Genomic DNA, 14067 nt, shown 5'->3' with positions numbered 1-14067 from the left:
ATCAGCCCTCAGTGAATATGAATGACTCGCTGGTGGATGTTGATACTGCTTGAAGAGTCATTGTGGACAGTTCTCCTGAAACACCTATGAAACAGCTGTTTACAGCTGGTTACCAGACTTGTCTGAACATGTATGTACCAGTACAATCCAAATGCCACTACGGCCTGTAATACCTGTTTAAATGTTAATGTATTGTACTGTGGATTTTAATCTGGGCCTCTTCAGCAGTCAAACCCAGCCACGGTCTTCACCCAGTGTAAATGATGTGGAGTTTAGTAAAGTTGCAGACTCTTGCGGGGCAGGGTGGGTCTGGGGTGGGGTCTTCTCCTTATGGGCTCGGGTCCCACAGCCAGCTGTGGTTGTAAATGTGTATATGAGGTTGGGAGACAGTTGGTCAGGTGTCTGCAGTTCCTAGTGGCGTCGCTATATTTGGTTCCATTTAGGGACCATGTTAGTCTGAAGATGGGAGGTGTTTTACAAAGCGTGGCAACATAACCTGACCTTTTAAAATGGAGCTCATCGGCGTCCACTGCAGCCATCTTGAGTTGTATTATATTTATGTAATTTATTGGATTATAGGATTTCTGAGTCTAAAAGGCACCAAAATGGCAGCACATAAAAACAGCAAGATTCCACCAAAAAACAGATGCTGTGAAAATAAAGGTGTAAGAATGATATTATTATTATGATTGCTAATATTGTAAATATTATATTTCCAATGTTACACAGTTAATGAAGACTTACATGATGGTTCCTCCAGGTTTAGGTTTGATTTGTTAATCTATTATCTTTAGTAATGGTGTGCTCTTATTTTGAAATAAAGACACCATGCACAATGATCAGATACTCATTGATGAGCTGAGAGTTAATTCCATCTTAATCAGGTTTTATTGTCAAGGATTATTTGCAAGCCAGGCTAACTGAGAATAAACCTGGATTATTCTGGTAGCTTGCTTTGTAAAACACTTCCTTGGTGTCCAAAAGGAATCTGCATTGTGTATTATATGACAGCTGAGTTCTTAAACAGCTTCGTAGTTGATGCAGTCACGGAACACGCTTGCTGGTCTGTCTCCGACTGCCCCCTCCCCTGCAGTACACTCTAGTGCCTGCACTGCATTTCTAGTGCCTATCATCACCGTGCAAAGCCAGCCAAAATCCTGCAACTTCACTTTTTTTTTTTTTTTTTGATTCAGAAAGAAATTTGAGTGAAAAACAACAGTCACGTTTCCAGTTCAAGAGGCAAAAAAAAAATAAAGAACTCAGTGGTATTTGAGGGCTGGCTTTGTAAGGCTACCTGTCACGTACAACACCTACAAACTTATCCAGTATACTGCTCTCGTTACACATCCAAACCTGACGCATGCTTTTCTCTTCACACTTTAAAACACACTTTACTTGTAGCTTACAAATCTCGAAAATTTACGTCTTTCTGTCAACCGAATGTTGGGACAGTCTTCACTGCTTTAAGTGTAATATAGTGAGCTCTGCTTTCTCTCTTACTCCACTATGATAAACTACTCTCTGGCAATATGTTATAGGTATGTGTTTGTGACATGAAACCAATAAAAGAAAAAAGACAAAGAAAGAGACTGGTGATTTAAATTGTTCTTTTCTTTTCTTTTCTTTTTTTACTTTAATATGGAATGTTAGAAGTGATGATGGCTCATTTAGAGGGGGGGGGGGGGGGTGTGTTTGACTTTACATAATTACACACATTATTTACATTAAAAGACAAAATTATATTGCAAAAAAAGTAAAGGACAAAGTGGTTGGCAATGATGGAACAACAAAAAAAACACTCTGGGCTTATGGCAACGTAAAGAAAAGGAAAAGAGAAAGACGATCAAACGCCGTCCACATCTGAGTGTGAGGGAGCTGATAATACTAATATAACTGTAAATGTGTGACAGGCAGCCGCACGCAGATTTCTGAATAACACAGCCCCGAGATACACAAATAAAACCACTTTACTGAGCTGAAACATTTTTAAATAACAGAAACAAGCACAGGAAGGTTCCGTTAGGTCACTGATGCTCGTGTCAGGTGAGTTTTTAAACATCATTTCACTTTGTTAAAAATGTTTGTTTTGTAGAAATTTAGGAATGTTGTTATAAATGTAAGAACTCTTCATATTGGAAACACTGTTATGCTTAGTATTTGTAGCAATTGGCCTAAAACGTGCATGTAACTGTGTGTGTGTGAGTGAGTGACAGGCAGTGATTTGTAGGAGTGTTTATGATGTGTGTGTGTTAGACAGCAGTGTGCAGCGGAGTTCCTGCTGTGTGTGTAGGGGAGGGGGAGTGTTCAGAGGAGGACAGGGAATGGGAGGAGAACTCTTTCTGGAGCTCCTCCACCCTCCTTTGCAGCTCAGCTCTGAGGATCAGCAGCTCCTTCAGGGTCTGGTGCACCGGCACCTGAAACACAAAAAATAAAACAACAACAATAATAATAATAATAATAATACACTTGATTTATACAGCACGCACCTAAAGCAGAGATTACAAGCAGCATCCGTCCAAATGCAGAGCAGTTAATGTGGTGTTGATTTGAGTGCCGTTCCTGCGTACCTGTGGTCTCATGTGTGGGTTCCAGCGGGCGTAGTAGCTGGTCCACAGCTCCAGGTGTCTGGAAGAAACCAGTGGATATAGAACGTGGTTCTTATAGTCCACGTAGAAGGGGTTGGTGAAGTCCTCGGTTTGGCTGCGGGGGGCAAGATCCAACAGTCAGACTGCTGTCATTCACTCTGCTCACTCCTATCTAAAAGGCAGCCATCTTACCTGTTAATGTAGGACCACAGGGACATGGTCTTGGTCTGCACCTCCTGCACAGGGTGGAAGAGTTTTTTAATCTGACATATAACTTTCACACCCATCAGCTCATGTTAACAGAGGAACAGTACCTACCTTGGCTGCCCTCTCTGCTTCACTGTTATAGAAGAATGTACCGAAGAGACAGCTGTAGAGGTGGTCCAGCACTGTGATCAGGAACAGCTCATTGAACTCAAAGGCTGCTGGGAACTGTAGTCAGAAGAAGGGAAGCGATTAGTGAGTGGAGGCATTAGGCCTGGTTATCACAGGGCTTGAAAAGCCTATATCAAGGTATATGAAGAGCACGAAGAAGGGGTCTGACCTGTCGAGTCATCTGCCAAACGCAGTCGATGAACTGGACGAAGAGCGGGGAGCGCTCCGAGTTAGCATGGTTCTCATCGCCGTGACCCACACGCTGAAACACAGGAAAAAAAACAAAACACCTTTCAGTAGATATAAACTGTGGCACCTGACCTCAGGTGTTCACACATGTGAATTAATAACTCAACATAAAGACAACAGGAAGCGTATGAGCAGCTGTAATTTACATCAACATACAGACAGGTGGGTAATCTGTGTCCCCATTTCTAACTGCTATTAACCTACAGTCTGTATGTGGATGTTCTACCTGTTATTTATTTTTAGTTTAAATAACTTTATTGATTGTTGCTGTGTACGTGTCTTTACACAAATAAACATGAAATAAAGAAGGGAAATCACTTCTGAAATGCATGAAGAACACACTGTGATCAGACTGTGACCAGACAAGTTACTAGCTCATGTTACAGTCCAAATGAGTTGAACAAGGACAGATGACTCGACTGTGGACGCACTGGGACTTACTGTTCTACATATCAAAACACCTCTTAATGTCAGGTAAAAAGGGACTGACTCCAAATTGCCCCCGATGTGTCCATGAGTGTATGAATGTGTGTGTGTTAGTTAAAGTGCTGTATGCCTAAGTAAAAAGTATGAATGTTTGTGTGAAAGGGTGAATGTGACTTGTAGTGTAAAAGAGCTTTGAGTGGTCTATAAGACTAGAAAAGCTCTATATAAATGCAGTCCATTTGTATGTTGACACCATTTGTCCTCGTTGTCACTTTGTTGCTAATGGTTTCTACGTGAAAATGTTTTTCTATGTCAGAGATATTTGGATGACATGTTTGTCCCGGGTTTAGATTTTGGTTGGTTTCACAACTCAATGAAAAAAAAAATCAACCATGCACGGACAGGCCTGGTGACAAAGACCAGAATTCTCAGTTCCTTACCGCAGCAAACTTGTGTCCAAAACTAATCCACTCCTTCTCCACCAGAACCTGCAAACACAAAAACACGCATATGAACGCCTTATAAACACTGTACTACAATACATAGCTGATACGGAGAAATGCAGTGTGTGTGACCTGGAATCCTCTGAGCGTGCGGTAGTAGCTGTCCAGCATCAGCATGGCCAGAGAGGTGAGCTGAGCAGTTCGGTCCCAGCCGTCGCTGCAGTGAACCACCACCGACGTCTTCCCAGACTCCAGCTTATAAGCTATTTTTGCTGCTCCCGCTAATAACAACTACACACAACACAACAGTACAATATATTAAAGATGTACCCTCTGAAGTGAATGGTTTAAACAACCATTAGTGTGTGTGTCATGGGGTGTGTTTACCCGTATGTACTCCAGCCAGTGCGTCTGGTCGATGGCGGAGTGCCAGTGGGCTTCATCTATGGTTGGATAAACCACGTCCTTCATCTTCCTCAGCGACTCCCTCATCACGTGAATGTTAGGGATTTCCAGGAAGTTCAGGTCCACGTTGGGGTAGAAACTTTCACTCTCAAAGCCTCCATCCTTAGCCTGCACGTGGTGGAGGCGGAAGAGGAAGAGGATCGAAAGGAGGCGGAGAACAAAAGTCTGAGTGATGGTGTAATATGGAAGGGTGAGGAAAGAGGTTTTACCTTGTTGGTAACTGCCACGCTGCTCTGCCGGGCATCAAAGATGGTGAGCTTGTGGGACTGGGCGTTGGCGTCCATGATGATTTGGAGGAGGCGTTCGTCCTCTTTACAGCGCCGATCTGAAGGGCCGACCAAAGGCTGGCTGCAGCGTACAATGGTGGCTTGAGACTCTGGGTGGATCCAGGACAAGACCTGCAGGAAGGACCAGGACCACTGTTTGTCCAAAAACTATTCAACTCACACGAACGAGCCGCACAACATATTTCAGTGTCTTTCAGACTGACCGGTATTCGGTGCTTGGCTCTGAACACAGCCACGCGTTTGATGTCCTCATCTGTGATGTTGGTGGGAATGACCAAGATGGAGGGATAGGTGTCACACAGCTCATAGGTGCTGTTAATCTTACTGATTGTCCAGCTCTCGTTAGGGAGGCCCTGGCAAAAAAAACCCCACATCAAACCACAAAGAAGAAACCATTAGAAGATGGTTTCTTCGACTGCAGCCCAGTCCACAATGCAGCAGAGTCCTATGGAACCTCCCACAGGTGGTGAGCCCATGGGTGCTGCCCGGAGTGGGGTTCAAACCCACAGCCCTGAGAGATTGAGTCTCATACTCTACCAACTGAGCTAACCGGGCGGCTTCATACAACACTGCTGTTTGCTATATATAAAACAGCAAATTTTTAAGCTGCTCTGCCAAATAAGTCAGTCATTGATCGACTGAGATCAATGGATCAATGCAGTAAAATGGTTTTGTTGAGAGAGCTGGATCAGGCGCTTGCAGATTCTGTCAGTCTGACGGTTGGTGTGCGCTTACCTGGCGCCTGTACTCTGCGGTTGGGTCGTACACCTTCCAGCCGTCCACAGGAAACTGCTCCTTGTACAGAAAGGCGAACAGAGGCTGCCAGAGGATATCACAGGATCTGTGTCAGCCTTCAGTTACTACAGGATGTTTTATCACACCGATAAATGATGGATATGTTTATGGTTTACAAGCAGTAGGTAACATTATGGTACATAAGTACAAACTAAATACATCGGTATTCACTCTACTGATATAATTTGAAGAACTGTTAGACACTGTCCTGGAGATGGTGTAGACACCCAAAATCTTTTTATGCAAAGATTGGTTTCATTCACAATGAATTTACTGATTTATTTGAAATAATTCATCAATATTTACTATATAATCCCCAAATTTTATATAATCAAGCTTATTTTTTTTTGCAAAAGAAAAAAGATAATAATAATTATGATTATATTAGTAAATAATGATGTCATCAAAAACAACAGATTTGTTGCACCTTCAGTGCTGTCACTCTTCGGAGTCTCATTTCCTGTTTTACTTTGAAGTTACGTACCTAGTGTGTCTGTTGTTTTACTTCCTACATTTGAGTTACATCAACTTCCTGTTTCATATTTTGGGAAAAATTACATGATGCCAAGTCGAGGGCATTCCGTGAAAGCTAAAAGTCTTTGCAGTCTCGTGTCACACAGGTCTTTAGATGCAACCTACCAATTTTGAAGTCCATCAGGTTAATTCTCTAGAAGGAGTTTGTTATAATACAATGCCTGTAATTTGATCTGCGCAAAAAAAAATCCAAAGTAAATTCAAAATGGCTGACTTCCTGTTGGACTTAGGCTATGACTCAAGGAGGCTTTTTTTTAAGTTTGGAGACCTTACATCTGCCTACCAAATTTCATTCATCTACGTCAAAATTGTGGTGGGGGCTTAGACTTTAGAATTTTCAAGGGGGCGCCCTTGAGCCATTTTGCCACACCCATGCCCAGGACCTGTATCGAGTTATGCCACTTTTGATGCATGTGCCAAGTATGGTGAATTTTCAACACCCCTTCCACCTCAAAAGTGCTAACTGACCAGGTCATGGGAGAGCGGGAAGGCATGTTTGGCCAGCGCCTCTACCACATCTGGATGGCTCTCTTCTGTCTTATAGGCAAACCTGGGACTCCTCATGTCCTGAAGCAGGGAGACAATTAAGGGAAAGGTTTTAAAAAAAAAAAACATTATAAAAGTTGGGAGATGTTATATCAGTTCATTGAAATCAGTATGCATGACAAATGACTGGTATGTGTGAATAGGTTGTACCTTGCAGACCAGCTCAAGTCCTTTGGTGTTCTCTCCCTGAGTGGGAACACTGATGGTCTCCAGTCTGCTGATGACTCCCAGGTTCACATCAAGAACGAACGCAGACTCCTGCGCATACACAGACTAACATTAACACACAAATAAACACAAACGCAACACCAGCCACTGCACGTGTGATTTGATAGCGTTACATCACACAAACATCAACCAATCAGGCTATGATGATAAGTACTAAATAATAAATGAAGTCTGCCGTACCCTTTCCACAGTGGTGAAGTAAAGCTTGTAGTCTGTGATGGTTAGAGTCCCATTAACTAGACCACTGTATGGACAGATGTACATCACATCCTTGACTGTCATCAGCACATGCACACACAGGACAAGGTTTGATTAGATTAGATTAGATTTATTGTCAGGGTGAACAGTATTTACTTTGATAGAGATGTTTTAGGAATAATGTGTGATGTAGTGTGCGACTGCCTGAATGTACCTGTTGTCTGGATGGTCTCTCCTGGCAGCAGAGGAATCTGGTTCTGGAACATTCTGACCTGCGCCCCGTATCTCAGAGCCGGAAGGTTCTGCATAGAACACAGAGTCAGAGTCAGTGGGACCGATGACATGGACCAGCAAGCAAAGGTCCTGTACCCCAGGCACCTGACAGACATGTTACTGAACATGTTTCAGACAGGGTTTTATTAACCAGCTGACAAGAGGTCACCAGACGCTGCTAACTAATAAAACTAAATAAATGACAGAAAAGGATTAGAATAAACTGCAATACGATGTTAAGACATATGGACTCAAACACTGGAGACACAACAGAACACTATTCATTGTGAACTGAAACTCATAAGCAGGTATGATGCATGTCCTCTGATGATTTTAGTGACAGCTGGAAGACAAACAGCAGTATGTGGTTTTCAGCTGATCTCCTATACTTACGGTGCGTGTTAAAATGTGTCTTGGTCCTCTGGCTTATATAAGAAATATGTGGTAACAATAGAGACGTGGCCAAAAGTGTTGGGACACTGCTTCCTGAAAGGTTCCTCTGCCCCCACATTGCTAATATCATTAACAAGTTTGAGGTCCACGGGGATGTAACCGCCCTACCTGGACGTGGCCACAGGAGGAACACTGATTGAACTACAGAAGCAAGGTAGAACAGTGACTCATCATATGTTGCTTTCTGAATGTAATCTGTATGAAGTTATGGGTCCCAGTACTTCTCAAAAAAATAAAAAGCAACATGTCTGTTCTATTAAATATGGAATAGAAAATAGTAGATGCCAGTTACTTTTGCTAGTTTGAAGTTATTTCAGTGCTTTTTCTTTTTTTTTAAGGGTTTCACCACTTTTGGTCACAACTATATATAAATAACAGAAATAATAGAAATAAGGTGGGAATATTTTAGAATGTTAGAAATCAGGAAACATATAAACCATCCACTGCTACTCCACTGATTTAGTATTCACTCCCATAATGTTAAGAAGAATGGTCAACACTGATCCAACGGAGGTTGAAATATCCTGACTTTTACTCCTAAAAAGTATGGACCAAGCCATTTTGGGAGTGTCCAAATCAACAGCTTCTTTCAGCAGGCATGTGGTATTTTTGTCCCTCCTTTGGGACAACATCAGTGAAGGGGGTGGAGACAGGAGCAGGAGAGGAGGAGCAGGGTGAGGCGTGCGGACCAGGACAGAAAGAGGGGTGGGGAGGCGGGAATAAACAGGAAAGAGGACACATAGTGAAAGACTTGCCAAAGCACTGGAAGGATGCTCAGAATCACTTTCTCCATGGTAACAAAGCCCTTCATCATGTAAATCCTGCTGCAGGGTAAAGCCAGCATGGAGAAAGTGAGAGAAAAAAGAAAAAGAGAGAAAGGAAGAAATATTATTCTGTACGTAGGATGCTCTTACTATCATATTTCAACTGTCACATCAGACACAGCCGACACCAGTATCTTTGTGCTGGGTGATGCTCCACATTCCAGTGGACGTTTACATAATGTTTCCATCAGTGTTAGGGTTAGTTATTCTTGGATTGGCTAAGAGCTGATACTGTTTTTAAACTAACTTAAAAACAGTGTCTTAGTTACAAGGTTTGCTCACTACTGAGCACTGACAAGATCATTTTCCATTCACTGCATATCTGGGTTAAAATTAATACTGAAACTGAGGGGATCATATTGACTGATATTTCATTATCAGATGTTTTAAACTTCAAAATATCTCAATCAGTATCAGCCTTTTTGAAAGTCCAGCACTGGTCGGGCTATCATTTTAGAAATGAGTTCTTCATTCGTTCAGGCAGTTTGAGCTCACTCACAGTGGTGCCCTGCAAATACACAACCTAAGCACAACAAGCCAAAGAGCAAAAAGTGTAGAAAATAATTCAACAGTCTTATTCATCAGTACAACACAGACAAGACAACTGACTTACAACAAACACACAAAGAAAAGATAGCAATATAAGTAAAACATAGTGATAAAACAGGAGCATTCATCACATAAAACATCACTTAAACTGTTCTAGGGATAAAAATCTGCCTAATTTAAGGAATTCCTGAAGCTTATTCCACCTATGAGGAGTAGAGCAGGTGAATTCATGTGAGTTAGAACAGTGTCCCATATTCTTGAGTCTCAGAAGTTATGATAAATGAAGAGGTAGGTCAAGTCGCTAAAAGGGTAAACACCCCCTGCTGACACAACAGAAACTATTTGTGCCAATTCATTCTTAAAGAGTCAACAGGGAAACTCCAACACTTGGGTCATGTGACCAGTGGTGTAACTTCAAAACTCAGTCAGTCAATGAGGGACGGGGGTGAGCAAGTGTCCCTTGCTGTTGCCGGTCCAGCCAACACTTGTTTCCTGTACAATCTGCATTCTATTGTTAAAGAGAGTAACTTTTAACCGTCGTTTTAACCAGAGCAAGCAAACGTCAGAGCCGGCTAGAAATGAGAATCTGGGTATTTTGTGGACCAGAAACCACATTCAAAATGGAACTGAAATCTACTGGAATGCACGCAACCCTATCTACCACCAGAGATCACTCACTCAATCCCAACCAAAACCTGTTTACCTAACTGCAAAAAAACTTATTGGAGCCTTTAAATAATAATGGTTCCACTGGGGTCAGGGATTGCAAAGTAGCCTACAGCTGAGCATGACGGGAATGTCATTAGTATTTTGTACTGAGTTTTAGTTCTAAAAAGACATACTGGACAAATCAAATGCTTGACGTGATGATGCAGGCACTAGAGGAAAAGAATGAGGATCATGAAAGTTATTGCAATTCAATATCTGTACCAAATTTATATCAATCCATCTTATTAACTGCGGAAATATTTTAGTTCAGACTGAACAGGTGGACTGAACTGATGCTGCCACGCCCAGCGTGGCTCAGAGCTCACTGGGCTGACAGCATGACAGCTACTGTCTGCTTGTATTATTCAGAAACAGCCGATAAGACTTCAACTCTTACCCTGGGATTCAGCCTCTTGGACACCTGGAGGTTAAACACACACATACACATACATGAAATGGAAGCGAATATATTCACTTTCACAATGTATTTGGTGACATGTGGATGCAAACACACAGGAGCCCGAAGCAAATCCAGTAAGAGAGGTGCACTGCAACTTCAAAAAATAATGCGGATTCAAATATCCAAGCAAACAACAACAACGGAGACCTGTGACAGCATGAGAGAGCTACAGTACAGCTAAGCAAATACATGTGTGAATGTGCATTTAAAAACAAGCAACAGAGAAAAAGCTCGCTCTCTCTATATATGTGACACATTGTGACACACAGTGCTCCATAACTGCAGCGTTAAGTGGAACAGAGAGCCCAAACTGTGCCCTAATTCCACCCTAAGACAGTAGAGGTGAATGGAATTGTATTTATTGTGCTCACTGCACGAAGAATTAATGCTTCACATGTGAACAGACACCAGCCTATTTACAAGAGTATACAGGAAATTCAGTAGTTTTCTTTTGTTCTAAAGGGCACACCGAAGCAAAAATGCTGCATAGCGATCTGAAATTCCTGTAGCATATATGAATACACACAATGTTACACCTCCGCCTACTACTGCACGCAGACATGTTTTTTTTTTTCTCTCAATCCAATCCCTTGGTTCAAGGACACAGTTTGATTTTTAATGAACCGACGTGTGGCTCGGAGGCTGTGGCTGTAGAAAGCAGGCTGCAGACAGGAAGAAGAAGAAGAAGAGAAACTCTACAGCAGCTCAACAGTGGCTTATCTAAACACAGAAAACAGCTGTGATACAGCACATACATGTACACTGAACACCCAAAGCTCTGCTTAGGTACATATACAACATGTGTACATACATACATACATTCAGTCAGTCACTTCATTCAGCCTTACCAAGAAATCTGGTCTTCTCCCAGCCTATCAGTTACAAAATACAAACTGGTGAGAAAGACTGTCAGCAGTGTGAGTGTGTGTGTGTGTGTGTGTGTGTGTGTGTGTGTGTGTGTGTGTGTGTGTGTGTGTGTGTGTGTTAGCTACCTTGTTTTCCCTGTTCACGATATCAGGTGGGACTGTTCCTGAGATCTGACTGGAGATGGTAGCTGCTATCAGCTGTTTACACCACTCTACATGAGAACCTGTTGGACTGAACAGAAATAGACAAAAAAAAAAAAAAGTTGATACATCCATGGCTCCCAGCCCCCCTCGGGTTTGGACCCCTGAAGAGGTGATAACTAGACATGCAGGCAGGTATGAATTGTTTACACCCAGGAGCCCACTGAGGCCATGCAATTCGGACCTGTAGGCCCCTTAGGCGCTGATGGAAGTCCCAGGTAGAGAGCAGCAGAGAGACTGGAAAACATACCACCATACCTGAGGAGTATTCCAGAGAGTGTGGTTTACCTAACCTAGTTTAAATCCCTGGACCTGGTGTTGAGTGAACCCAGGGACAGTTCAGCCCCCCACCAACACTGGTGCTCTGGCCCTAATAAAACAGGCTGAGATGTGCAGAGTACAGTAACTTGGCTAATTGCAAATGGCAGCGGTTTGTTCAGGACTACTACTTTTTTCTGAACATTAGCTCCAGAGTGGAGCAATAGCACTACAATGCAGCTGTTTCGCAGCTGCCTGCTGTAGCATCATGGCACAATATTTTTGACCCAATTAATCATTTTGTCCCAAGTTGAAAAATACCGGCATTATCCTTTAATTTACCTATGAGTTAATGATAGAGTATAACTTATCCAAATCTTGCAGGTGCAAGGGACAGAGACAGATAGGTGTCAATCAAGCACATTTGAACACACCTCCAAAGAGGCTGATAACACGCTAAGTCACACTGTTTGGACTATGGATGTGCATGGCCTTTAGTATTTTACCATCCCTATTTCATATTCATATATTTGATATTATTCTTAATGCTGTTAAAGTTTTTAAGTTCTTATGCTTTGTCTTGAATGAAACGAATACATGTGACTTTTATCACATTATGACCAAACCAGACCGGGGTGTCCAGGGCTTATTTTCAGCCCAGGATGGGCCACCCACAATGGGCTGATCCAGGCCCTAATTTCAGTTGTGAGATGCAGAGTTTCCAGGTGTTCGTTTGTAGCGTTCTACATTCACGAAGACGATTTAACTAACACAATAAAACAAACGTGGCAATAATCGATAACTGATAGACAGACTGTGTTATCGTCTTTTTCTGTAAACATTAGCTAGTGTCACAGTACATTACGGTGGGCTAAATTAGCGGAAGCTACTTGACACTACGCTACAACAGTTTAACTGAGCGTGCGCGAGCTACTGAGGCTGAGTTATCCCACTGACAGACCGGATGTTGTTTACTCTAACAATACGTTTGGCTTTCTTACTCTTCTTCTTCTGTAGATTTAAATAACACGAGCTTTTAGCCTGTTAGCTACTGTATCGTACGTCACTCCACACTCCAGTCAAAAATCTGGTAATTTAGCCTCTGCTCACAGGAAAAGACTCTTGAACCAGTTTTAAAACTTTATTTTTTGCGAAATAAGCCCTACATAACATTATCTATGACGAATTAAAGATACAGGAAATATTTTCAGTAATATTTAATGCGGAATAAAATATAGAGGAAAAGCAAGATAACCGTAAATGGACAGTGTGACTTCGAAGTTTCACATGTTCTTCGGGTGATATCGGAAGTACTCACCTGTCCAGGGTTTCACCAGCGCCTTGTCCGGAGGTCGGCGACCCCCAAGGCTTTCTGTTCGGCCCTGCTCCGTCCGCTGTTCCGGCCTGTTTCTCCATCTACCGAAGAACTGTTTACTGTTACTCTCTGGGTCACTAGGGACGGGGGCGGGCGATTTCCTCGAATAAAGATACCGATGAAATAAAAAAAAAACCTTGGTTGAATTCCAGTATATGCCCTCAGTGCGCGTACGTGTTTTTTTCTAAAATGCTGCGTGTAATATTCGGCTCCAGCAAACCTCGTAGTCTCATTCGGTTATTTTCTCTTCCTCCTGTCACTCGCATCTCTTCCTCCCTCCGCGGCTCCGCCTCTTAACAACGCGACCGAGATGCTCGGATGAGGGATGAGAGGAGGGAGGCGTGACGCACGCGCACGCCGTCGCCCTGATTGGACCGGCGTTTTGTGTGGGACACGTTCATTTCGTCCGGTTAGAGCTGGATTCAGGTTCAGGTTTAGGTTTAGATTTACTGTAGCTGTAGCCTATTGCTCTGTGAACAGGCCCTAATTCGGGCTGTACTGTATGACATTCTGTCTGCTTGTCTGTAATGAGATCAGGGGCCTTAAATAAGCTACGTAGCCAAAAATATGTGGTCATCAGAGCACAACACCCATTGGCATTAATGTGCTGCTCGTAACAGCCTCCACTCCTCTGGTTTCATGACAGTCCACAGGGTTTGCTCCCATTAGAACACAAGGACATTAGGACATTATTTATGTTTCGTTTGGTTTTTAATTACAACTTTCAATGGCATTAATCAGGCGAACAATTTAACGGCCACCTTTGACCTTTATATTGAAAATATTTTCAGGCATATGAAGCAAAATGCATTACTTCACCGCGACCACCAAGTGGTGGAGGAGGATTTTTCCACAACCTGGCAACCCAAAACTTAACACCAATAATTAGTGTATAAATGGTGCCTTATCAGAACGTCTTAACTATAGATCTATTAAGTGCCTTAAGGGGTTAGAAGTGTTCAGATTTTA

General features: G+C 42.5%; 1 protein-coding gene and 1 non-coding gene across 10 annotated transcripts; both read right to left on the bottom strand.

The window, feature by feature from the left end:
* Positions 1-1602: 1602 nt before the first annotated feature.
* Positions 1603-13375, bottom strand: mtmr1a (myotubularin related protein 1a). 9 transcript variants are annotated; one of them, XM_041030790.1, is made up of 21 exons: positions 13196-13375; positions 13042-13157; positions 11391-11496; positions 11247-11270; positions 10336-10359; positions 8613-8681; positions 7346-7433; positions 7114-7208; positions 6856-6963; positions 6628-6726; positions 5566-5649; positions 5034-5183; positions 4753-4941; positions 4466-4651; positions 4211-4369; positions 4076-4123; positions 3130-3222; positions 2904-3017; positions 2778-2821; positions 2568-2700; positions 1603-2414 (listed from the first exon to the last, which is right to left on the bottom strand). In XM_041030790.1, exons 2-21 carry the CDS (start codon positions 13137-13139, stop codon positions 2250-2252), a joined length of 2076 nt encoding a protein of 691 aa, XP_040886724.1. In that variant the 5' UTR covers positions 13140-13157; positions 13196-13375; the 3' UTR covers positions 1603-2249. The 9 variants fall into 9 exon arrangements, with proteins under 9 accessions (XP_040886724.1, XP_040886732.1, XP_040886726.1 ...); XM_041030798.1 differs by lacking the exon at positions 13196-13375 and having other exon boundaries at positions 11391-11488; positions 13042-13158; XM_041030792.1 differs by lacking the exon at positions 8613-8681 and having other exon boundaries at positions 13042-13375.
* trnal-caa lies at positions 5313-5385 on the bottom strand. The gene has a single exon. It is a non-coding gene; the product is annotated as a tRNA-Leu (tRNA).
* Positions 13376-14067: the final 692 nt, after the last annotated feature.

This window comes from Toxotes jaculatrix, chromosome 23, assembly GCF_017976425.1.
Source record: "Toxotes jaculatrix isolate fToxJac2 chromosome 23, fToxJac2.pri, whole genome shotgun sequence".
In the NCBI taxonomy this organism is placed as follows: domain Eukaryota; kingdom Metazoa; phylum Chordata; class Actinopteri; family Toxotidae; genus Toxotes; species Toxotes jaculatrix.
This window is presented reverse-complemented; position numbering and strand designations above follow the sequence as displayed.

What these genes read in the sequence shown, in the direction of transcription:
- mtmr1a (XM_041030790.1), bottom strand. Translation starts at nt 13,139, where the DNA reads ATGGAGAAACAGGCCGGAACAGCGGACGGAGCAGGGCCGAACAGAAAG. An exon ending in AGCATCCTTCCAGTGCTTTG is followed by an intron (nt 7,434 to 8,612) that starts GCAAGTCTTTCA and finishes TGTTCTATGCAG; the next exon opens with AACCTTCCGGCTCTGAGATA. An exon ending in ACTTCACCACTGTGGAAAGG is followed by an intron (nt 6,964 to 7,113) that starts GTACGGCAGACT and finishes GTGTATGCGCAG; the next exon opens with GAGTCTGCGTTCGTTCTTGA.